General features: G+C 37.2%; 1 protein-coding gene across 2 annotated transcripts in view; it reads left to right on the top strand.

Annotated features, from left to right (window-relative positions):
* The first annotated feature begins 985 nt into the window (after positions 1 to 985).
* Positions 986 to 24,450, top strand: part of BCAS3 (breast carcinoma amplified sequence 3) — a 370,742-nt gene continuing 347,277 nt past the window's right edge. For both annotated transcript variants that reach the window (XM_009891170.1, XM_009891169.1), the window contains exons 1-5: positions 986 to 1,070; positions 3,944 to 3,998; positions 5,981 to 6,056; positions 7,971 to 8,077; positions 17,522 to 17,603. In XM_009891170.1, coding sequence (XP_009889472.1) covers positions 1,000 to 1,070; positions 3,944 to 3,998; positions 5,981 to 6,056; positions 7,971 to 8,077; positions 17,522 to 17,603 — 391 coding nt within the window. In that variant the 5' untranslated portion in view covers positions 986 to 999. The remainder of the gene's footprint in view (positions 1,071 to 3,943; positions 3,999 to 5,980; positions 6,057 to 7,970; positions 8,078 to 17,521; positions 17,604 to 24,450) is intronic.

Below are 24,450 nucleotides of genomic sequence, written 5' to 3'. Positions count from 1 at the left end.
GGCTCGGGGCGGGAGCCGGCACCGCCTGGCGCGGGGGTCCCGCTGCGTTAAGGCGTAACGCGAAGGGATGTTTTATCCTGTGCCTCTGCGGGGGTTTGCTGAGGATGTCTGTCACACTTCAGTTGTATTGCTGAAGGGTTTGTTGCTCATTTCCGCGGGGCTGAGCGTTGATCCGTGCCTCACGGGGTGAGGCGGCCCTGACAAACGCTGCCCAGGTGTGAAATGACCCCCATAACCGGCACCACACTGGGGATTTGGCTGTTTTTCCTCTCAATTTACCGACTGGTTCTCGGTGTGGGGGCGGTGGGAGGATGGACGGCGGCCTGAGGAGGCGGCTGGGATCTGGGATGCTCCTCAAGTGGGGTTTTTTTTTTTTACCTTTAGGAATGTAATGCTGAATTTTCACATGGCAGAGCAGACGTGTGAAGAGAAACTTGAAGGCGGCACAAAAAGCTGACATAAAAAAGAAAAAAAAGTAGAATGTGTTCCGTCACCCTTTTTGTGTTAGCTTCAGCGTAACCCATTACAGACTTTCAAGAGTACAATACAGTGCAATTGTGATTGTACGTTATTTTTATATAATTATGTTCAAAGACAACACCTCATTAGTAAATAATGGTCTTAAATAATGCTGATGATAACTGTGTACCAGTACCTCTATCATTAATGCACTGTTTGAAGAAAATTTTCTGCTTTATTGTGTAGGTTTGTGTTCTTTTTTCTTTTGCATATGTCGCAGGAGCGGTAGTGATTGAGATACTTAAAAAAGAAGTTTCTTGGTGTTTTGTTTCATGGGGTTTTTTTTGTTTGTTTGTTTTGTTTTTTTTAAGAGTGCCACATAGGGTCATAATGCCTTACAGGTTTGTATGAGCCAAGTTTCCTTTTTGAGGAAGTTCTTATCATCCTGAAGAATATGTCAAGAACTAGTGTAGTAAGTAATCCTGACACAAATTATTATTAAAAAGAAATATGTTCCTTACAGATATCTGCAAAGAAACAATGGCGACAGAATCTCCACGGCGCCCTAGTCGATGTACTGGAGGAGTGGTGGTTCGCCCACAAGCTGTCACGTAAGCGCGTGCTAGAAGAATAGCCCTTATTACAAATGCTTTTTACTTTCTTGTAGAGGAACCTAGCCTGAGTTTGCTTTCGAAGCCAGCTGTGAGGGCTTGTGTTGACAGTACGTTTTTGTTGCATTGAGTATTTTCCAGTAAAATAAAGTAAACAGATGTTGCATTCTTGTCTCCTAAGACTGTGCAGGTCAAACTATCTCCCTAAACAGGATCCTTTTAGCTTAATACACCCAAACCTTCAAAGTGTATGTTTTCAAGATGAATGCTTTATCTTGTAGTTTTCTTTTGTTTGTTTACACAATTTTGCTTGTTGTACGAACACTACACTAGCTGTGGATCACTGATTGCAGACTTCTTCCTTAGGCTAGAAGGAACAAGTGTAGCATGTTCCTTTCTTGCTGTTCTTTTTAATAATGCCTTGTCACATGGGTGGATACATGAACACATATAAGGCTGTCATTAAAGTCCTTCAGTAAATAGAATTGTGGATTCTAATTTCTTTTGCTTAAAAGAACAAACCCAAGAACAAAGGACGAAACTGCCTCTCTCCAGTCAGTGTGCATAAGAGACCATTTTTTTTGCTTGGGCATCCTTATTTTCAATGTGTTCAGGTGAAAATACCTTGATGGCAAAAGAGCTTAGTAAGACAGTCTAGAATATTTATGGTCTCGTCTTTGTCTGTTGAAGGATTTTTGTAGCAGTTTTTCTTTTTTTGCTGGGGATGTTTATAGTGCTGAATTGTTGCTGCAAAATGGCATTGTATTGAAATGTTTACATGTACTATCGGTTTCAGCGCCTGTTAGTTTGCCACTCGAGAGAGCTGTGTATTTCAACATCAAGATTCACTTTATTTTTATCAGGGAGCACAACAAACCTATCATTGTAACACAAAAAGTTGTGTTAGAGGTTTGTCTTAGAGCCATGTGATACAATAAGCATTTTTTTTTTTATGTTGCAGAATTACTCAACAAAAGCATTTGTGTTTGTAGTGACCTTTTCTTCAAAGTGTGCTTAAAAATATAATAATAGAAACACACTGTCAGAATAAGATTATCTGTTCTTTTGTTTTATTAAATATGTAGTTTGTTCTTGAGGTATATCTTTTCACCTCAAAAATTTCAGTCTTTTTGAAGAGAGTTTGTGTATGCTGAGCAGCCTGCAGCAGCGTTCTGCTGCTTATGTTAAACTCCTTGGTTCTTGCTAATGGAAGATACCAACTTCTTTGTAAGTTTTATTTTGTAATTTTTATTTTATTGTTGTTTAGGTTGTTTTTAAGCACTTTTAAGATACTGTCTTGAAAGTTTTTCAACTTCAGGAGAGACTTAGAGTATATATGCTGAATAGATCATTTCCCAAACATCAGCTTTATTTCAAGATGGACTTGGGGGGCAGGGAAAAAAGGTACTAATTTCGGGACCTGAAAAATGAAGACAGTATGACTCTCGCTGGTAGGCATTCACGTGAGAACTTCAAACACTGTATTTAATACCATACCTGTAGACAAGTATTATTGCTAGGTAATAAAGGGCTCTGAAGGTACACAAAGACAGTTGTGGTGACCTACATAAATCAAAGAAGAATGAGCACTAGAAACCACAGCACATTTATAGGGCCTCAGCTTAAAGTAGTAATACAAACTTTGGTGCTGTAATCCTTGGATTGCTGAACAAAGTCTAGTTTTGTCATGAGTCGGAATAAGCTTTCAAGAAATCTAAAACTTTATGGTTTAGATTTATCTTTGTTTTCAGAGAGGAGTCAACCAGTTAAGCTGATCCGGGTGTTGCAGCATTTGACTTGAAATATCTTCTGTATTGCTGTGTTTAGGGCAGAGTACTTAAATACTAAACACTCCAATGTCTATTAAAAGAATACACAGCACAATTTCAGAAGGCATGAAGAAAGTGTGTGTTCTTTTGGACATCACAAGTCTAGATTTCCTAGTTTACAATTTTTCTTTACTGCTGTTAGAAATCTTGAGTTAGCATAGGAAAAATGACTACCAATGTGAAACTTGATTTGGGGGCTGGCAAAGCTGTTACCAAAAGCGTAAAAGTTCTAAAAATTGTTTCAGACTGTAGGAAGATAGTTCTTGTTGCCAGTGTGTTTCAGTATTACTCATTACAGAAAGCACAAACTTTTTGCATAGTTTCAACACCGTCTGTCTAATATAGTCAACCCCCAGTGTAGGTTGCCGAGCAGTTACACAAGAGACTCACCGCTCGTGCAGGGATAAGCTAATAAAAGCATTAGTTTAAATCTACCAGAACAAATGTATCTTCTACTGTATACTATCCTAAATCATTGCTGCTAATGAACTTCCAAGAAGGAATAAGCTTCCCAAGCTATAAAATCTTGTCTGAAAATGCCTCCTCACTATTCTTAGTTAGGGTTTTGTTCCAGCTCCTGCCCCCAAGCGCTATGGCGTACTTCTTCATTGTACATCACGCGTGCGGGGCATTAAAGTTTACTTGCCCCCCAAGGAGAGCTGCAGCCCTTAGCTTAAGCCCTCATCTTCATGATGTAATAGCCAATTCAAGTAGAAAAATACTGAAGAATAACTTTGGAATGCCTGTTCTACTTCAGTCCGCTGCTCTGATGTGGAGAACACGGTTTATTTCTTGACTGTTACTTTTTATGCTTTTCCTCCAAGCAGTTATTTTATGAACAGGTATCACTTAGCTTTTTACAGACTTCTAGGCCATTATTTATATTATCAGAGCGTCTGGCAGTATATTAAGTAACTGCGTTGCATACATAGTATTATCCTTTGTGCTGAAGACTATACATGGTTTCTCTGGTGATATGTCTAATATATTCAAGACTGTTTCTGAACTTCAGTCGTAATTAAAAATTCTCCTTCTGTTTTCAAGGGAACAGTCGTATATGGAAAGCGTTGTTACGTTTCTTCAAGATGTTGTGCCACAGGTATGTGTAGATCTTTAAAACTATGTTTTCGGTGGACAAAGCAGTTTAAGTGTGTGTCAGGTGGATGAAAATATCAACACAAAAACCACAAAACAAACACAAAAGCCAAATTTTTTGGATTTTTTTAATATGAATCTTGAGACTAGGTTTTTGAAAGCATAGACTGCATACCATCGGAAGACTGGGCCTACAGATTTTCTCTGATAGGTAATAATTTAAATGAAAATCTTAGCTACAGAGAAGTTGAAAAATTACAATATAAATAGCAGGAAGAAGATTGCAGCCTTGTCCAGAGATAAATTTGGCAATAGAATGGTTGAGGAGGGGAGAGACCGGGCATAATACTTTCCCTGCCTCTCACAGATGTGTTTTTTCTGAGTTGTAGCTGGAAACCTGTGTATGAACCCAGGCTGGATTGGTGTTAGAACAACTTGGTAGACACCCCTTGTCACCATAGCTTTTATTATTGGCCGAAGGGTTTTAGCTTTCTTTTGCCTCCTTTTGCCTCCTTTACTCCCTCTTTTTTTATCTTGTTTCCTTAACTTGCCTCAGAATCTCCTGGCTGCTGTGGGACTGTGGAGCTCTGCTCTTCTCCAGCATGCCGAGTTGTGAAAAATAGGAGTCCTCACTCTGCTTTTTAAATTTTATTTTTTTTTTTCCCATTTCTGGGGAGAATAACTATGATGCTTATGTCTGCCCTTGGTCATAGTTTTCATGTGTAGCAGCAGCATAAAATGGGAATGGTCACTTCTGTATTGCTCATGAGCCTCTCAGTAGCAGAGGGAAACTAATTTTGTTTTCTTACTCTTTGGGAAAGCTGTAGTCCATAGTGGAGGAGCATTGCAGCTAATTGTCTGTAGCCTCAGGAAACTATCTTGGTACTTATTTGAATGATTATCTTGGTTAGTTAGTCATGAAATTCCTCAATAATAATATTAAAAAAAAAATCTCTCTTTAATATCAATTTGTGAAATGCATTTTGGACTCGTGATCAAAAATAGTCAAACTGTAAATTAAAAGATTGCCACATTCCACACACGCCTCTGTTTTTTTCCCCTCTGCAGTTAAAGGATACAGTCTGTGTTTTATTTTACAAATCAGTTTGCCTTGGAAGCATGGAATGTGATTGTTTTGAAAAGTAATACCCACACTTACTTCTTAAAATTTATATTTTTAGTTCATGTTACTGCTTTTCTGGCAAGTATAAAGTGATTATACAAGGGCTTTTCATATTTAATCCAAAATACTGCACAGTGTTTGTTATAATTCATTTGGAAGTGATGGCATTTCTACTGCAGCTCACGGTCTTACTACCACAGTTTCTCCTGAGAACTGTAAAACTTGCAGTTTGGAAACACTGCAACTCTCCTTCACAGTTTCTTTTTGTATCTCATCTTTTTATGGAAATCTGTAGAACGCAGAACTGAAACATGGATCTGTTCTACTGGAATTACAGTTTATTCTCTTTTAAATGGCTATATTAAACATGTCGCAAATGCAGCTAAAACATGTCAGTAAAATAAACTATGTAGTAAAGGTCTCTTTCCTCAATATCGCTTACAAAGCTTTTAAGTGAATTAAAGAGAATTTTAAAAGTAAAAATGCCTCACATGAGAAGCTCCAACATTGCTTTTAGAAGTAGTGTACAACTGCAAAAGTTAACGATTGTAGAAGCTACTGTATTTTAGCTCCACTAAATCGCTGTAAGTCGTGTGGCATTTTGAACCTGCTCCAGAAGACTTATTTTTGTGTCTTGTCATTTTTACATTAGTAAGTGATGTTATGCTTGTTGAGTTATATTTAGTACGGTATATATTGATCATGGAACCATTCATTTCTGAAACAAAACCTCACAGGAATACTGGTGGCAACAAGATACACGTATCTCTCTCTTTTCTAACTTCTCTCCCCATATAGACCATAGGAGGGAATGTAAAAGGATATTAAACTTTCTTATTTCAACCCTTTTGCTTTTTTTCCAGGCCTACAGTGGTACGCCACCAGCAGAAGAAAAGGAGAAGATCATTTGGGTCAGATTTGAAAATGCGGATTTAAATGGTATGGCTTCATTTTCTCTCACTTGTTTTTGTGATTTTTTTGGGTCCACATACAATAATTTCAGTCAGCTTTATCAGTAAGCGTGGTTGACTCAAAATTAAGTATTTTGTTTCGCTGTTCTAGATAGACTAAATTCTAAGTGAATAACATCACTTTTGTTCAGTATCTGCCAAACAGCAAAATAGGCCTTCTGTCTTCATCTAAAGGCAAACTAACTCTTGCTTAGGAAGAGGAGCAAATATAAAAAAAAAATCCATTTCTTTTCCTTAAGGTAGTTGAAAACAAAGCATAGAACTGAATTTATTTAATCTACTGTTTGATTTCAAAGCCAGATTATCTAACTGTGAATCCAGTCCAGGTCCCAGATGTATGTTCAGTGGTGTGGTAGAATTCAGAGTAACCTAGAAAGGAAGAGCAGCCAGGTAAAATGAGCAGGAGATTCCACCATGTCTTTCAGGGAAATCACAGAACAAAGCCACAAAATAGTCTTAAAGTGTAATTTGTTTCACTTTCACTGTATCTTGATAAATCATCAGCAAAGACTTAGTGCAGAAAACAGATCTCCAACCTTTTTAAAGAGAAACCAGTGATCGTTACAAGCTTTGTCTAAGAGTATCAAGTAGATCCCCACTTAAGATCTGAGCTGTTTTACCTCTGTGTCCTGGATACCTTTTTTTTTTTTTGAATTAGGAAGGTTAGGGACCAATGAGAGATGCTTGAATGCTGCAGTCAGGTAGTTCTTGAATTAATTGAACATCCTGGGGCTGCTTGTGGTGTGTGTGCTTGTCGTAGCTGGGGAGCTTAGGGACCTGCTTTCTGGAGAACACTAGATTTAAGTCTTTCAGCAAATTGCTGTTTCTTGTCTGCTGTCTTATTTTCCTGCCTAGAGCTCTATGGTAAAGGCTCATTCTGGTCTCAGATGAAGTAATAGCAACCATAGCCAGAGCTGTGATGGGGAATTTTCAGCCTTTCCAAGAGGTTAATAGAGAAGACTATATGTTTTCCAGCTGTTGAAATGGCACAGAGGCTGGCAGTTCATAAATTCATGTTTATTAGAACTAGAAAAGAACTATCAACCTGTACGTGGCGTTATGTCCAGCTTTAGGCTAGTTAAGGTTTGTTTTCCTCAAATGTTTATATTTAAAAAAATCTCAGTCATTTCCTCTTTAGATTCTTTCGTACAGTATAGAAAAACCTCTTTAGAATATTCTTCAGAATCCTTCATATTCTGTTCAAATTTACTTTTATACAGCCCAATCTGATTGGGCCTGCATACATCCTCTTTCACCATCCTAAATATTTCCTCTCTTTCTTTGATGCTTACATGCTGGCAGTGAGCTTTTGTTCATTCTGTCATGGTTAAAAATGTAGTTTTAAAGGGCTTTATTCAAGAAAAGCTTAATATATTTGATTATTACGTCCTGTAGCACTTTTCTTCCTGGGGATTTTCTTCTTTTGGTAAGGTTGATGTAAAGAGTAATTACATAGTATCTAGAAATAGTTTTAATGAGTCTGTGCATTTGTTATTTCTGTATTTGTTAATGTTTATTTTGGTCCTTCGCAAATTTTTCTCTATTTGAAAAGTTTGCCGTGTTTTATTAATCATTGGAGAAAGAATTACAGAAGTTTTGGGGGTATTTAGTAACAACCCACATTGTAACCCAGAAATCTTTTCTCCATCATTTTACATTTTAATGTTTTCTAACCTTTCTGTGAAACTTTAACAAATCTCTTACGTTTGCCTAAGAGAATGTATTTCACTATCGTTCCAGCATAAAAATTTAAACCACTTTGCTTGCTTTTGCTTCTGCCTACGGAAACATGCATTGAGAAAACACCATCTAGTATAATTGACACCAGCCATAGTTGATCCTAACCTGTTAATAATGGCTTTGATACTTAAACCCAATTTAGATACGTCAAGGAATATGGAGTTTCATGAAATACATAGCACTGGGAATGAACCGCCGTTACTGCTCATGATCGGGTACAGTGATGGAATGCAAGTCTGGAGCATACCTGTAAGTACAAAGTTCGCTTCTGTGCCAGAGGCTTTTTAGTATGTAGGGTTGTGTTATTACTTGAATATTTCACTTTTAATTTTTCCTACTGAAATGGAAAGAGCCAACGTTTGCCATCAATGTCATATGGTTTGTATGTAACATGCTTATCTTAAGATTAATACTGAGCATAGATCAAACGCTTGAATTCATCTACCTTTAGATTTGAGGGCTTTCTAGGAATTATTTCTGTTAAGTAAATTTTCAGAGTCAAACTGAGAGTAGTGTTTGACATTTTGGGATACAAACTATTCCATAAAGGACAGAAATCTTTTTAACTTACGGAAAGGAATAAAGGTGGAAAAATATGAAAAGAATTTGTTTGTCCCAGGAATGCAAGTATGACAGAATTAATTGTATTTTACAATCACGTTTGTCATGTACACGATTTGCAATTTTAATTTTATTAAAGCCTATGTGTGCATATGGGTTTGATTTCATCCTGTCATACACACGCCCTGCAGTTTGTGTTTCAGAGTGGTTTATGAGCACATGGTATTAATTTGGGGAATTTCCCCCAAATTTCTTGAAACTACAGAATAAAGTTTAATACAGTAGGTCATAAAATTCTTAACTTAAAAAAAAATTTGCTCATAACACCTTGTTCTTCAAAATAATGTAGAGAGGATGGAGTTCTTTCTCTTTGTAGAATACATGGGGTTGGGTGGGTTGTTTTTTTTGGTTTTTTTTTTTTAGAAGTGTGTATATTTTTCTTTACAACTTTTTGTTAGCTATGTATAACATGTGTTTATATACCAGTAGCTTAGTATAATAGAAAATTATGTTAATTTGTACACCAAAAGATAAGTTAAACTGAGTTTCATGGGAGTGTGGGAGAGCTGGCTTTTCCCCTCTTGATTGCATATCGTTAGCTGGAGATAAGAAAGAAAAAAAAATGCTGAGCTTTTACATTTTAAGGAGGGTTTAATAGAAATAGAGCAAGACCTAGTATACATTACTAACTTTCCGTCTTTAGTAACTTTTTACTGAAATTTAGGAACTTTAACCAAAATTTAGGAAACTTCATCTGCTTCTATGTTCTGAGAAACTCTCTAATTCTAATTTTCATGGTTTTATTTTTCATGGAGCACAACATCTCTTTGGATTGTGCGTGTGTTTTGTGGTTTGTTTTTGGTTTTTTTTTCCCAAAAATCTGCCTTCCTCACTGCTGTGAACATTAAGAATGGGTTTATAGTATATAATTAGTTCTGTACACTATTTTGAAGACTGAGTTTTATATTGGTGTACAAATCAGAAAGGTTCAGAAAGGCTTTGCTTTGTTCTTCGAAGTGCATTACAGAAAACAAACATTAGGTGTCACTAAGATACTGAGCTAAGAGAGGAAATACAGCTGGAGCGATACCAGGAGTTCTAGCACAAGTTGATCAATTAGTTAAGATACTGTGAGTAGTCACGTAGACTTAAGCTAAAGAATTTTTTTAAAACAGTTTGCTTGATCTTGCTGAAATTTTCTTGTCTAAATGAACACGTGTTTTCTGAAAAATGTGTGGAAGTACGTTGTGTTGGGACTTCTGCCCACTCTATGATAAGAAGAGCTTTGTGTCTAGGAGAGATTGGTTTTTTTCACTTCCCTGTGTGTATATGTAACATGCCCTTGCTTTTTGGTTGAGGGAGAGTTCTGGGCATCCCTCATAAGTGACTTTGTGTCTGGAAGAAAGAATGTCGCCGCCAGAGCTATCTGTGTCAATGCCCTTGAAATTCACTGCGGGCTGGGATCTTAAATGTATAAGGAAAGCAAGAATGAAAGCAGAGATCCTCAGTTCTTTGGTACGTGAACAGGTTAGCTCAGTGTAACCTGTTCTGCATTAACTGTCTGCGTTTAAACTCAACCCGATGGTACTCTATGGTAAACATGAAATAATTTGATGGAGATTACTAACAAATGATGAGTTAAACTACCTTGTTTATCTGGGTTTATGTGCAGTAAGTGTGTTTACTGGTGCTGTCAGGCAGGTAGTACAAGGTAGTTTCTCCATGTTTCCTAGTGGAAAACGGGTTTTCTCTGGGTTTGTGGGTGGGTTGGTTTTTTGTGGGTTTTTGTGTTTTGTTTTGTTTGTTTTTCTTCTTTTTTTTCTTTCCCTTCTTGTGTCTGAATTAGTCACAAGTTAGGCCACGGAATACCTGATGTTACCTTCTTTTCAGTAGAACAGTACAGCCAGATTGTCTTTTTTCCCCAGCGTATTTCACTTCTTCATAACTCCTAGACTTAGACAGCATTTGATATTTTAGGAAAAATGAGAAAAATGAAATTGCAGGACAGTTTCTCTTAGTGTTGTTCATTTCTTTGCAGAGGTATTTTTAGTGGGGCGGGGGGAAGTCCAGTGAAATGGAAAAAATGCCAAATGTGGAAATATTGTACCATCCATCTTAAGAATGTCAACTGTAGAGATATTGCATCGCTTTGTCAGCCCTTCATTTGTATGTTCTTCAAAATTCTGAGCCCATATTCAGAGAGGTACAGCTTCAACCTGTGTAATTTGTATGTGTTAGTACAATGTTAGTGTTGCAGTGGTTCCTTTGTTAGCAAGATGGTCTTGAAGAGTTTCTCAGATTGATAGTCTTTAACATCAATTTTAAATATCTTTTCAGAGCAGGATTTGTATATCCAATGAATTTGGAGGTAACATAAACTTTTCCTTTTCCACATTGTTGTTCTCCACCTCATTTTTTTGCTTACTTAGCCTGAGTAAAATGAAATCTGGCAGTTATGTGACTGACTTTAAGTATTCAGAGTTTATTTGGCACTCTTTTTTGTGTCCTTCGGTATTATACAAACTTTCCTTCTTGATCTTGCTGAGTATTTAGCTTGTAATTAAGCAACATTGTTCCAGTTAAGAAAGAACGGATCTCCACAGTTTAAAAACCTTTCAATCTGAAAAAGCAACAATTTGACATTTATGTGAAAATCTACTCAGTAAGGCTATTATCTGTAGCATTGTGCTTTTTATTCATACAATTGAACCTCTATTCAGCACTTAATAAAGTAATGTGTTGCAGGCAGTCCAGTTTGTGTCTGAGTGATTATGAAGTGTTTATGACAGCTTCTAAGCTGACACTCTCCGTAATGGTGTTACATTGACTTCTAAACACCTTCGCAGTCTGCCTCCAGGAGTGTGTGTCTCTCTGCAGTCTGAGTGGTTTCACATTAACATCTCCTTGGAGTAAGATCTTTGACTACAGAAGTGTTACTTGCAAATGGAAGATACCATTAGGGCTGCTTCAAAGGACTGAAATAATGTTTGGACTGCTGGGTGCTGAAGTAATGCTGGGGTTTTGAAGTGCAGTGTCTAAATCTGTATTGCGTAAGAAGCGGAAGGTGTCCATCCAAACGGCTTTTCTTTGATCTGTGTTTTGAAATGAGGGTGGGAAGGTTAAAAGTGTTCTTAAAATATGCCTCGCTAAGTGGGGAGAAATCTGGGAATATACAAAAGTATGACTAGAAGTTCCTATTTGATAATTTTGCAGTGTAGTTTTTTGTTTTATTTGGAATTTATTTTTCCCTTGCTCCCAGTTTCATGTTTCAGATACAATTGGAATTGGTTTCTGCCTAATGTGGTTTCCAAGTATCTGTTCTGGATGTTCCTGTTCAGGGAAATGCATGTTGGCTGGTTTTGTGGCAGATAATTATTTTTTTTTTGCATTGTACGCTGGAAGCTTCAGAAGAAAAATTGTCTTAATTTAATGGTTCATATTGCAATTAAAAAAGAATGATCAAGGTTGAATTGAATAAAGTAGGGAGTACCAAAGGGACCTTTCAATAACAAGCACAACTGTATATTTAGTGAGAAATACTTAAAGGCTGTGGTATAATGATGCTGCCACAGACTGACGGGATGCTCAGCCCAGATGGTAGGTGAGTTCCATGTGGAGACCTCTGGAATGCGTAGGACTCATTGGACAAGGATAACATCATGCATTGCCACTTCTCCACTGCCAGACCTTAAATTTCTTTAAATGCTGCTGTCAGTAATACTGGGGTTTTTTTTTAAGTTGTTAAAACTGCAGTTGTACAGCAGGTGGGGTGTGTGTGGATGTACAGATGTATGTATATGGTAAGTTGGACATGACGGTCCCATTTTGTTTTCTCAACAGTTCATGAAAAGCTCTGACTGCTGGGGTTCCCGTGTGGTAGTCTCAGTCCCGTTCTAATTCTTCCCCTTTTAGAGCTGGGAGAAGGAGTAGTCGTTTATCACATAGTAAGCTGCAATCCTTCCTCTGTCCAAACTGTCTCCTGATAGAGGGTGCCGCTGTGAAGGTTGTGTTACCCACTCGGCAAATGTAGTAATGACTTGACCTAGTAACCCTCAAAATTGTCTGAGGACTTCACAAAACATCTATGGGCCTTTTGTTTTTTACACTACAGATACCTGCAGTATCTAAGAAATGTTCTGGTTTTACACTCATTAAATAACTGTTGAAAGGTATTTTTTTTTTCTTTATTCCTATCATAACCTACACCAGTTGAGGAAAAAAAAAAAAGCAAGTGCAGCAACCTTTGAAAAGGCTGTGGTGAGAGTCCAGAAGAGTCCAAATGGCGTTTCATGTAGTTCTCCTTGGATGGGGTCAAAGCTAAAGTGAAGACTCATGAAGGGTGTTAGTACCCATATTCTACCTGCTTCCAATATTGTCTGCGTCATTCTTGGCTCTGTGTAGAAATGAAGGGATTAAAAACAATGCAGAACCGTCCCCCAAATTAGAATTTTTTAGGGATCCTGCAGCCTGATCATGCTAAAACGCTTCAAAATATGTGACAACTAAAGTGAGAACATGGAGGAAACTGTAACAAAACCATTTCTAAGCTTTCAATTTTATAACAATTCAATTAGCGTCATAATTTTAAATGCTAGGTACAATTTCACACTTAATTCAGTCACTAGAGTAGACATCTGTAACATTCTTTGAACATCTAAATTCTTATAATTTCTAGTTAATTAGAGAGATTTTTTTTGAATGAAAAAGCGGACTGTTTGAATTTCTAAACTAAAGAGATAAAATTTGTCCTTTTGCTTACAGTCCTTCCTTACTCTCTCAGTAGTGGGACGACTGGTAGTAGTCTTTAACCCAATACAGTTATATCAAACAGTATTTGGTGGCATTATCAGTCAGTTGCTTATTGTCATATTATAACATCATGTCGTGATATCTATATAATATTAAAAACATGTATCAAAATATTTTAAAGAAGAACCAAAACAAACCCTCCTGGTATCTTCCCTGTGCTCTGTGACAGTTTTTTAGTATACAAGTAGTTTCCTTTTATATAGTTGCATAGTAGTTTAAACGTTGAGTTTCGAACTCAATTTTGTTTCAATTTGGTGTATGTTTGACTTTTTTTTTTCCACCATGTGAAAATCATTTTCTATGGTTGGAAACTATTAGTTATCCTTAGTGTGAACAAAACTTCCTTTGTTCTGTTTTCTTATGGGTGCAAACTGGTATGCTCCGAACAATAAAGCTCTGTCATCAAAAATTAACCAGTGCTCCAGATTTCTGGTCTGTCATATTTTAAGCAGTAGCTCAAGACGTCTAAGTGGAGGAGAGAGTTCTTCTTTCGGTCTGTCATTATGGGAAGAGAGCGATGGCGACTTCACTGGGGGCCGGGTTTTGAATCGGCGTGTTCTTTCCTCACAGCCTTCCATGGAGGTCTGGGGCTTGTGGTTTGATACCAGGCACTGGGAAAAGCCGAAATATTCTATCAGACCAGCTTGGAGCCGTCATTTTGGATTCACTCTTTCATAGAATGAGTACCTGAAGCTGCTTTTATAGCTTAATATTCAATTCTTGAAACCTGTTTGGAAATATTCTTGGCTTTTGGAATGGGAAAGAAAAACTTTTAAGAGCTTTGAAAGCTGCCACAGGGACTCGCTACTTAGCTGGATCAAATCCAAAATGGCAGCCACAGCCTAGTTTCTTCACAGGTGCTTTTTGAAGAATTTAAAGCTCTGTTTTCAGTTCATGAAGTCTATTTATATTTTGTCTATGCTTATGAGACTGTGTTGCTCGAGGGACTGGTAATGGGATGTGGAGCCTTTTGCCTTATACCTGCCAGCCCACATCTCACCCAAACTGGCAGTGGCAAAGTTGTTAGCCAGTTAGCGATGGGGCTGGGCTTAAATGTACTTCCTTGTCCCGCTTCAGTTCCTAATGGAATAAGTGTCCCATTCACAGAAAAAATTGGCTGTCTGTGTTGGCAGTCTCAGGAGTGAGATAAGGCCTGAACTGGCAGGAAGATCGGGCTATATAATCTCTCTACCCTGAAGATGGTGCTTTCAGTCAAAATTGATACACGGGGCCTCAGCAATGGTAATAAAGTTTTATGTTTTATATAGATAAATGAAGGGCAAACCACAGTTAATCCAGAAGTTTATAAGACTGAAAATAGCAGAAGCTTCTACTGGTGGTAGTGTTTAAAAAAAGTTAATTATGAGTCAAAGAAAATCTTGAACTCTAAAGCCCTAATGCATTTTTCAATGCCACACAAGCAAAGCTATTGCTAATTCAGGGCATACAACAAAGTCCAGTGCCTTCTATAATCTCCTGTTTCTGTAGAACAGTTGAGGACACACAACTTTAAAAAAAATCCTTTAAAACTGTTATTTTATGGAGCTGTGCTATGTTAAGTATTGGTGTTTTGGTTTGATCCACATTGTAGCATCATGTCCAGCTTTTTTGTAAACTTTTTTTGTGCTTTTTACTGAATTTGGCTTTTTCGTTATAAATAACGTGCCAGTGGTTGGGTGGCATTTTCTATTTTCATTACAAAATCTTTAGTGGGGATATGACTTAAAATGTTCTCCTTTTTGGCTCCCAGGGGTCAGCAGCATATAACCTGCTAAGTACATGAGCTGTACAGATGGCTGAAGTTATCTGAACATTTACTAGCCTTTTGCCTTAGTTCTAAACAATTTCCCCTTCCCTGGGGAAAAAAAAAATCCTACACAGACCGAGAGGAAAGGACGTGTTACACTACAGTATTAAACATTACCGTAGTCTCAAAAGAGGAGCTAACTACCTATAATAGTCTTGTCTTTGTCACTGTCTGACCCTATGGTTTTGGTTCGTCCATTTAACTTTTCTTTCTGTAATTTCCCCCCAGTATAAAATGATAAAATAGTTATCTTTCAATTAATGAATCTTAATTATTAAAAAGTGAAAGCATTATATGCATGAAAAGAGTTGGGCTGGGATTTTCACGTTAGGCGCTGAAGTACAAATAAACTTCATTTGTATTTGTACATTCTAGGCTTTTTTTGAAAATTTCAACTTTGAGCTCTACCAGGTCTTGGCATCGCAGGCTGAATAAACACGCTCTTTGGAGCTCAGTGTGTTTAGGAGCAGAAACTGAGTTAAGAAGGTTTGGCCTTCTTAGCATATCTTACTTTTGGGACTCTAACTTGGAAGTAGATTTGAGTTAGAGCTGATGTGTTGGCATAGTAAAAAGTAGGAGGAGGTGACTGAATTGGGTTGGATTATTTTATGTGAATCACATCTTCCGTACTTTTGTTATGCTAGTTCTTTTCCCTCTTGTTTTCATTCATAGCCATTGATGTACATACACATGTGAAACAGCATTTTCATGATTTGTGGGAAAAAAAATCTTTAATTGCCAATAATAATAGTTCCAAAGCCTTGTATTTTCCTTCTTCTTCATTTCCTCCTCTCCCTTCTTGTAGAACTGGTATGTTCTGATGGATAGAAAATGTGCTGCTGTCTTAATCTCTTTTCATTTCTTTATCACACTCGCTCTTTAATTTTTCTCATTTTCTCCTTAGCTGCGCTCTGCTCTTTTTCCAAGCTGTCTTTTCTGGATGCGGATGTCCACTGTCCTCCAAACTCATGATGTTAAAAACGATCAGAGAACCTTTACTGAGTTGATTTCTGATCACCATTCTTTTGTCTTGTATGGAATCTGGTCAGCAAGCTCTTCAGAGCAGAGGCCTCCAGCTGTCCCAGAGGGAGAATTAAACTTGCTTTGCAAAAGCTGGAGTACTACAGGGTTGTATGTTGTTCAGATGCTGCAGCTAGCTGGAGGAGGAGAATCCGCTATGACTGGAACATCTGCCTAATAAAATAAAAGCAGGGTAGACTAAGGGATTAATTCTCATATTGATTACAGTCTTAAAACTGTTGTGTCCATCAGGAATAATTCCGATCGCGTCACTGACAGTAACGTTGATTCATACCAATGTGGACCTACTAGCTGTCTGCAAAACTAAAATGGCTAAGAATGTTATTTCCCCAAATCTGTGTAGCTTGAGTGTTATTCCAGGTGTCATATGGAAAAGCAGTAGTTCTCTAGGTTGTGTTTACTTACTGTTTACAAAATGATGGGCTACCGATATAGTAAATCATGTTTTCAAAGTAGTCTTTGGAAGACTTGTGCTTCAGTGGGGCAGGTTTCATTCTGACCATGTTATCTAAACCAGTGATAATAACGAGGCTCGGGGTTAAAACTGGAAGTAAGCGAAGAGTCTGAAGTACTATACTTACGATTTGTTGGTTAAACGGTAGCAGTATTTTAACTTTTTGAACGTGTGATTTGAAGTGCAGAAAGAAATGGGAACAACAATAAAATGACATTTCAGAAAGCTGACTTGGTTTTATAGCTTATTAATTCATAAGAACCGTGTTCCAAATTGTATTAACTTCTGATATGGTAAACTGCTTGTTTGGCAAAACTCTTACACCAACACATTGGCTACGTTCATAGTCTAATTACATCTGTTTTAAGTTGTTGGTTATTTGGAAATGAGCTTCATAATGTTTGCCATTTTCCTGAAGTTTGACGTTCCATATCGGATCCATTACCAGGCAGTTATGAAAATGCATTCTGACGGACCAGTTACAGGAAGTCTGGAAATTCTTTTTAACTGCTTCTGGTTTAATCTTTTCAAGATTGCCATAAGTGACAAACTTAATTAGTTTGACTCTGTATTTTTAAACATAATTTTCACACCTGGAAAATATAGGATGTACCAAAACACCAAAGTCTCTTGATTTTTTTTTTTTTTTTTTTTTTTACCACCAGTGTTTGCCACTCCTGATCATTGGTTAGTTAGCATTAACAAGTCTTGTTTCTTTTAAAACGCGTGTAGTCAGTAATAGTAGGTAGTGCCAGTATCTCATTCGCGCAGTGCAAGGCATGCACTTCTAGAGGCAGGCCATCTTTGTTGCTGTAATTCGTGTTATTCAAGACTTCTAAGGCTTTCTCATTTAGCACAATTGTGTATGCTTGGTTAGAAAGGCAATGTCTTACCAACTTACTTTCTTACTTGCCTTTTATACAATGTCTTTCTACCTACTTTCTTACCTAGTAAATATATGTATTTTTACAAGTATATGTATTTTTTACGTTGTGTGGTCATAAAGCCGTATGTTTTGCAGATCAGTGGTGAAGCTCAGGAACTCTTTTCTGTCCGCCATGGTCCAGTTCGAGCTGCACGGATTTTACCAGCTCCACAAATCAGTAAGTATATATTTATATGGTTCATAGTTAAGCATAACTTTTTTTACAAATCATTGCTATAATGTGATATGTAGATTTTTCTATTAATTTTAAACTGTCACCTTCATAATAGCTTTCCACAAGTATTATTTACTTCTTTTTTCCTCCTACTCTCTAATCCAGTGCTTTCTCCAGTTTCATCTTTGGATTTTAACTTTGCTGCTGCTTCCTTTGTAGTTTAGAGGATATCTAGGTATATCTGTGCTCAGAGATTAGTCCAGAGACATTAATGATTCTATTTGGAAACATTTATTACCAAAGTTTTATTGCTATAAAATAATATTGAAATTACTTTTTTATAGCAAGGCAGTGGCTGATACCAATAGATGTAGAAATTATTCGCATTTATCAAAACCTCCTATTATAGTGCATTGTAATATCTACTTGTAATGTCATGCCCTTCTAAACTCTTAAACTTGCTAGAAGATGGATAGTGTGTCTTTTTTTTGTTACCCATTCAAGAGCTGAAACTGAAACAATGTGAGAAAGACAATGCAAGGAGTAGTTGATCTGAGTAATATAGTTTGTACAAAGACAAAATGTCCTTTTCTGATTATTTAAATATGTGACTTATGAAGAAAATATCAAGTATTTTCTAAACTGAAATTCCCTAATTAGTCCACTGGTACGTTAAGTTTAGCAATTGCAGCTTTTTATGAGGTTTTAAAAAAGGCTGCTTTCCCACTCCAGAAGAAGGAAGGAGACAATGGAATTTGTTTTTGGGGTGGTGGTAGCTTCTAATTGGTTTCCGTTCTGCTTATTTTATGTAAACTTTATTCAAACAGTTTGACCTTTTTAGTAGTTGAACTTTTATCGCGATCCCTTGAGTGCTGAAAGGCACCTCCTTTCTTTTTCTGCTTAAATAATGTTTTATCAAGTTCTGAGACAAGCTGCTTAGTTTGTTAAACAGGATTGTTTCAGAATTTGACTTAACCCCCTGTAAGAGCTTCCTGCAAAATTTAAGCAATGATGCATAAACAAGCAACTCCCTTTAAAAAATGACACTGTTCAATCTAAACACAAAATCTGATTGTCGATTTCTTAAAAGCCCAAGATCTGTTAGTGTTCTGGCTCAGTTTTGGTTGCAGCAATGCTTTTATCCACTCTCCCTGTAACTTCAGCTGGGCAAGGTATTCTGTACAGCTGCTAGTGGCATTTCTGCTTAAAATTGGTTGCCGTGGTTTACTTCGGGCATGAAAAGGATGTACTTCTAGTATGACCAAGGGTTTTTTTGAATTTTGCTGGATTACCAATTTTAGTAGTGCATTATGAATTAATTAGTGAACTAAAAAATGTAGCCTAAAATCTAATTGTTTAAATTTTAAATACAAAAATAGTAAATTGTAATGATTTTGAGTGTTTCAAAGAAAGTAAATGAAGGAAGTTAAAGGTTTAATGGACACATTTTGTATTGTCTCAGTGATTTCCTGAGCAGAGGAGTATACAAAGTATAAGTACGTGTGGTTCTGTCACTCCATTGTAGGTTAAAGTCATTTAATTCAAAATACTTCTAACTTTTCATTCTGTTTATGGGAACACTGCGTAATTCCTGATGAGCTATGGGGTTTTCTTGCTGTTATATGTAACGGCAAAAGTTAAGTAGTGCATGGCAGTGGCCCTTCCTCTCTTAAAGCAAAAAAAGAAGCAAAAGAGAAGTGTAAATGAAAATTAAGTAAATGTAATTGAAGGACCTATATTTTTTTCTGATGGTAAAATAGTGCTTTCTGATTTTTCAGTCTAGTAAGTTATATTGCTTATGAACTCCTTCAAGCACTTACTCTCTTTCTGTCTCTAAATTGCATATATTTAGCATCTGACAATGATAGTCGTTACATTAGAAAACTATTCAAATTAGCTCATATTAAATTAAGTCAAACCTTTTAAAAACATGTTTTGGTCTCTTTTTACATGGCTAGGTTTAAGTAAATCTTTGATTAAAAGTACATGAATGTATCATTGACCAGTATCTGGAATCAGATAAAAGTAAAGCTGTAATAAGAGGCCTTAGATAACTAACACATGAGCTTTAATGATTCTGAACAAAATAAAAGGAATTTGTAAAGGAGAAGCTGATTACCATCAGCAGGCTCAAACACTATTTTACTGTAAAGCTGTAAAAAGGGAATTATTGAAAATAAGACTCTCTTGGTGGATGGATTTGGCACGTTCCTTGAAGCAGATCTCAGTTTGTGATAAGAGGCTCATTCCCAGGTGTGAAAGGAAAGCTCGTGGTTTTAACTTGGTGACTTTACAGTAGCAGAACTTAATAGTTTGTCAACTATTTTGTTAAAATACTATAGTCCTTTGATGTTGGATCCTCTGCTGCGTCATGTGCTTTGTGGCATAATAAAGCATTGTTTCAAGAGAGTTATTTCATACAGCCTTATTTCATGCAGGCTTATTGCGAAGGAGACCTCCTCAAATCTGATTTAGCGGGTTATAAGTGGTCCTAGTAGCAGGAACGCGGTGCAGTATCTGGAGCTGGCCTTGCACGCTGCCAGCTCGGATCCGGTGAGGTTTATTAGTTCAGGCTCTGTGCCACGCTGGAGCAGTTAAATGGCTCCTGGAACTGTTCTGACCTGGCAGCTATACTGCAATGTTCGTGCAGGCTTTTGTCGGAGCCAACAAACCAGGCAAGACCTGACCTGGCCCAGTGCTGCAGCACTTTGATGTCTCTGTGTCCGTGGCACGGTTGGTCTGCAGCCTGGATAAGACGTCCATAAAGAATTGAGAGATTTCTGTAAATAATGGTGAAAAACGTAGATACTAACTCTTCTCTGTGGACAGAGCTGCCTTCAACAGCAGATATGGCTTGGATTGTTTTCTACAGCATGCAATATAAATGGCCTTTTTGGAGACTGAAGGTTTACGCTGTGACCAAATTTTGGGCTTAGGAGAAGAGATCAAGTTGCCTAGTTAATATTCAAAATATGAGAATATCTCTAGACACTGTCACTCTTAGAAATAAGAATACAAAGTCCTGGAGCTTTCCATGCCACATGCTGCGTTATCTGCTGAGCCATCTGATTTGGCACGGCTTTTTAACTCGCCTAGCTCTTCTTCTATTTCAAATCTGTGTGCTGTGGTTGAGTTCAGGAGTTATTTATGTGTATACAGGTGCCTGGTTTGCTGGGCTCTGGATTTCTCCATCTCTTCAGATAAAACAAGTGTACAAAGATGTGTTTGAGGCCAAATTGATGTGACTTTGTGGTTATTAGAAGGGAGAAAATATTAAGTGGTAGAGGCAAACCAAAACAAAGCTGGAACTCTGCCACTTAAATTTAGCTACTGTCTTCTGTGAAGAGGAAACTCCAGTTGGTAACGTGATTACAGTTAACGATAGTGATAGAACCAAGCGAAAATCAGGGTGTATTAACTCCCTCCTCCATGTTATATGATTCGGCTTTGCGATGTCCTCGCTACTACTCGGGTTACTCTGTATTGAGCTTCCTGTCACACAGTACCTAATGGCTCTATTTAGCCGCACTAACCTAATTATTCGTATTCTTTCTTCAACATGTTTTCTGATTTTTTCACCACTTCCTCTAGATAATGCCTTTCTCATTTTTCTGAGGGAACTGACTGCATGAATGCATACTTGGAGAACTGAAATGATACCGAGTTTGAGTTCTGTATGTTATTAAGTATTCTGTCTCGGATATTCCTACATTTATCTTGTGCTTTCTCTCTTTTGATTAGCATTTTTTTTTTGTTTTTATAGAAACATTAAGAGTATTACTTATTCAGGTTTTCTGTAGTAGTATATTTTTTGACCTATGAAGTCACTAATAAAACAGTTTCAGAACTCTTCTAGTATTTTTAAAAAATTGTTGTGTTTTGACTTCATTTTGAGGTCCATTGCGTGTATACTGCTGAAATCAGTGCTAAGGAAATAATACATTTACTTCAGATAGCTTTGTTATTCTTTTTCCTACAAAATCAGAATATTGCTGCTTTCTGAAGTGAGTTAGTGCTACAGTCTCATTTTTCATTACTTATCCCAGGTCATTTTACAAAACTCTGGCCAAATACCTGCTTTCTGCCTTGTGCTATTGCATTTATTAAGGTGAGCTTGCATAGTTTAAAGTCGATCAAGAAACGAGGAAAAGCTAAAGGAATAGCATTGTGTGTGGTAATTCATGGTTAACGGGTAGACAACGGCAGGCTTGTGTGTCGAAGTTTAGATCAGTCATTGTCTGTAAAACCTATTTCCATATCTCAGCATTATGAAAACAAATTCCTCCAGTGAACTGAATTAATTTATTGCCATTTGCTAGATTACGCTGCTTGCACAAAAGATGATATAATAGTCCTACATCTCTCAGTGAATTTGACTGCTTAGTCAAATCGACTGATAAGGGGGGGAAAAAAAAATCAAATAAGAAAAGAAATAAAAGAAAGAAATCAGAGGTACGATATTTAAAACAACTGTGGGCCAAGGGAACCTTACGGATGAAGGGTTGGAAATAAGAATTAACATGAAAAACTAAAATTAATTGGGCCACAGTTGTTTTGCATTTGAAAAACCCGAAACTGTTAAAAGTTTAAATTTTGCAACAGATTTATCTCTGTACTCTACTGCTTACGTCTTTGATTTTGGTAAAATAAAAACTGAACCTCAAAAGCTAACTCAGCTTTATGTGCAGGTATACTTAAAAGAACTATAATATTTAGGTTGCTTTCTAAAGGAAGGCAGATGTGAGTTTTGTGTATATTCAACCACTTGGGTGGCTTAGTGGTTTTAAGTCCCTGAAGGCCAAAATAATTGCGTGGTACGTGGAGCAGAGGAACTAGCCCTGCAAGCTGAACAAGCAGTAGCCGTCGGGAGCCAGGTTGGGGTTGGTATAAGGGGGTCACGCAGGTGTGTGTGTGTAGGTTTTGGTGTTTTGTAACTCTTATGTGGGTTGTTATGGTGTAATGAATGTTAATGTGTGTGGATTATAGAAATTACAGAACAGAATTCTCAAACGTAGCAAGTAAGCCTTTTATAGATATTATAGGGAAGAATTTTAGAGTATGACATTTTAAAATACTAATTTTTTTGAAGCTGTGTGGACTGACCTGTATCCCACCATTTCAGTTCTGGGCACATCACATCAATGCTTTAGGCAATTAGACCTTAAATTTCACCATATCAGACTGATGTGTCTTTTCAGTTTTTCAAACAAGATTCAATCAAAATAAAATATTTCTATCTGTCTTCAATTAATGTGTGATTCTAGAAACATTGATCTCTGGCAAATGTTTCAAGGTCATCTTTTGTTTTTTTTTTTTTAAATAGGAGCTATGTAGTTATCAGAGAATAAAACTGGTGCTGTGCAGAAGTAGAAACAACTTTAAACACGCAGAGCTCTCTCTTGGACAGAACTGCCAAGATAATGTTCTCCAGCCACTGTTGCTTCTTGCAACATTGCTGTCTTGTCTTAGAAACGGGAGGGTGGAATGGGCTGAGGAGGCAATAGGTATGGAAATCAGCTGGAGTTGGAGAGGTTCTAGGGTGATAACTTTTGGGGGATGTTAAGAAACAGGTATGATGCTGCAGGTATTGGAGAGGGACTTGGAAACTTGAAATGTCTGGGTGATGCTGGGAGTGAAGGGAGATGGCATAATATGATGCTCATGGTCTGGAACATTAAATCCTAAAGGAGCACCTGAAGGTCTGGGATGAGGACAGCAGTCACAGCGCCATTGATCAGACATGATAATAACGCAGTTAGAGCTTATCTGTGCAGGAAATGGAGTGTTTATAGATGCCACCCTATAGATGGTGCCCTGAAGCTGAGGAAAGAATTCATTCCTATTTTTAGGACTGACGTGAACCTCTTCACTTCTGTTTCAAGTAGCACGTATGCTTTTTTGCATTTGTGTTCAACAAGAAAGCAGACACAAATAAGAGTGATGAAAAAATGTTTTAAGATGTTTTTTTTATTTTTATTTTTCCCCCCTGAAAGGAAGAAGCAAAATAGGGAGTGAAAACCGCAGGTAGTGAATGTTGCTGTGTGGCATAATGTGTCTCCAGACACTGGTCGGCTGCTACACCGATGTGGGGCAGGACCACAAGTGCAACACAATTTTCAAATAACAGGTAGAAGTAAGAGGGGTTTAGTTGCATGGGAGATGCACTGCATTGTTAAATGGCTGTGATGGAACTTGGTCAGTGGAATTACGTACCAGAAAAATATATTCCATTGTGCATATATGCTATTGCTAAATAGGTCAGAATTTGCTATGTGTGCAGTGAATTTCGTACTGAAGGGAAGTGAGGGTACCTTTCATAGCTTTTGAGTTCCTGTCAAAATCCCTGGGGTTTCATTTTTATTCTTCAAAAAGGTGTGCTGCTGCTGCTGCTGCTGTTATTATTATTGGCGTTATTGAGAGGCCTTAGCAGGCCCAGGAGATATCTATTCACAGTTTCATCAGAAGTACAGTACATAAGCTGCTTTGAGCTTATGTGTGGATAACCTTTTGACTTCATAAGGTTCTAAATGTTGATTTGTATGAAATGTCATTTAGCCACAGATATTTTTGTTTCAGTTTTAAGTATACTAACTGAAGTTAGATTTTTATTTTTTTTTTTTTAAAAAAAACATGTATCATTTAGCTAAATGGAGCTGTAGATAAGGTGGTGCCTTGTTGGCAGCAAGGACAGTTTTCATTACTTTAATTGTGTGATTTGTCAGGATTTTCAGCTTTTTATAAATGCTGTAGTGTTATATGACAGAATTAAAAGGATTTAGAATAAAAGGAGTTTAAGAAAAAGACTTTGCAACAGGATTTCAATACTTTTTGTATTTGAGGGATTTAGCTA

The sequence above is a fragment of the Charadrius vociferus genome, unplaced genomic scaffold (assembly GCF_000708025.1).
Source record: "Charadrius vociferus isolate BGI_N301 unplaced genomic scaffold, ASM70802v2 scaffold239, whole genome shotgun sequence".
In the NCBI taxonomy this organism is placed as follows: domain Eukaryota; kingdom Metazoa; phylum Chordata; class Aves; order Charadriiformes; family Charadriidae; genus Charadrius; species Charadrius vociferus.
This window is presented reverse-complemented; position numbering and strand designations above follow the sequence as displayed.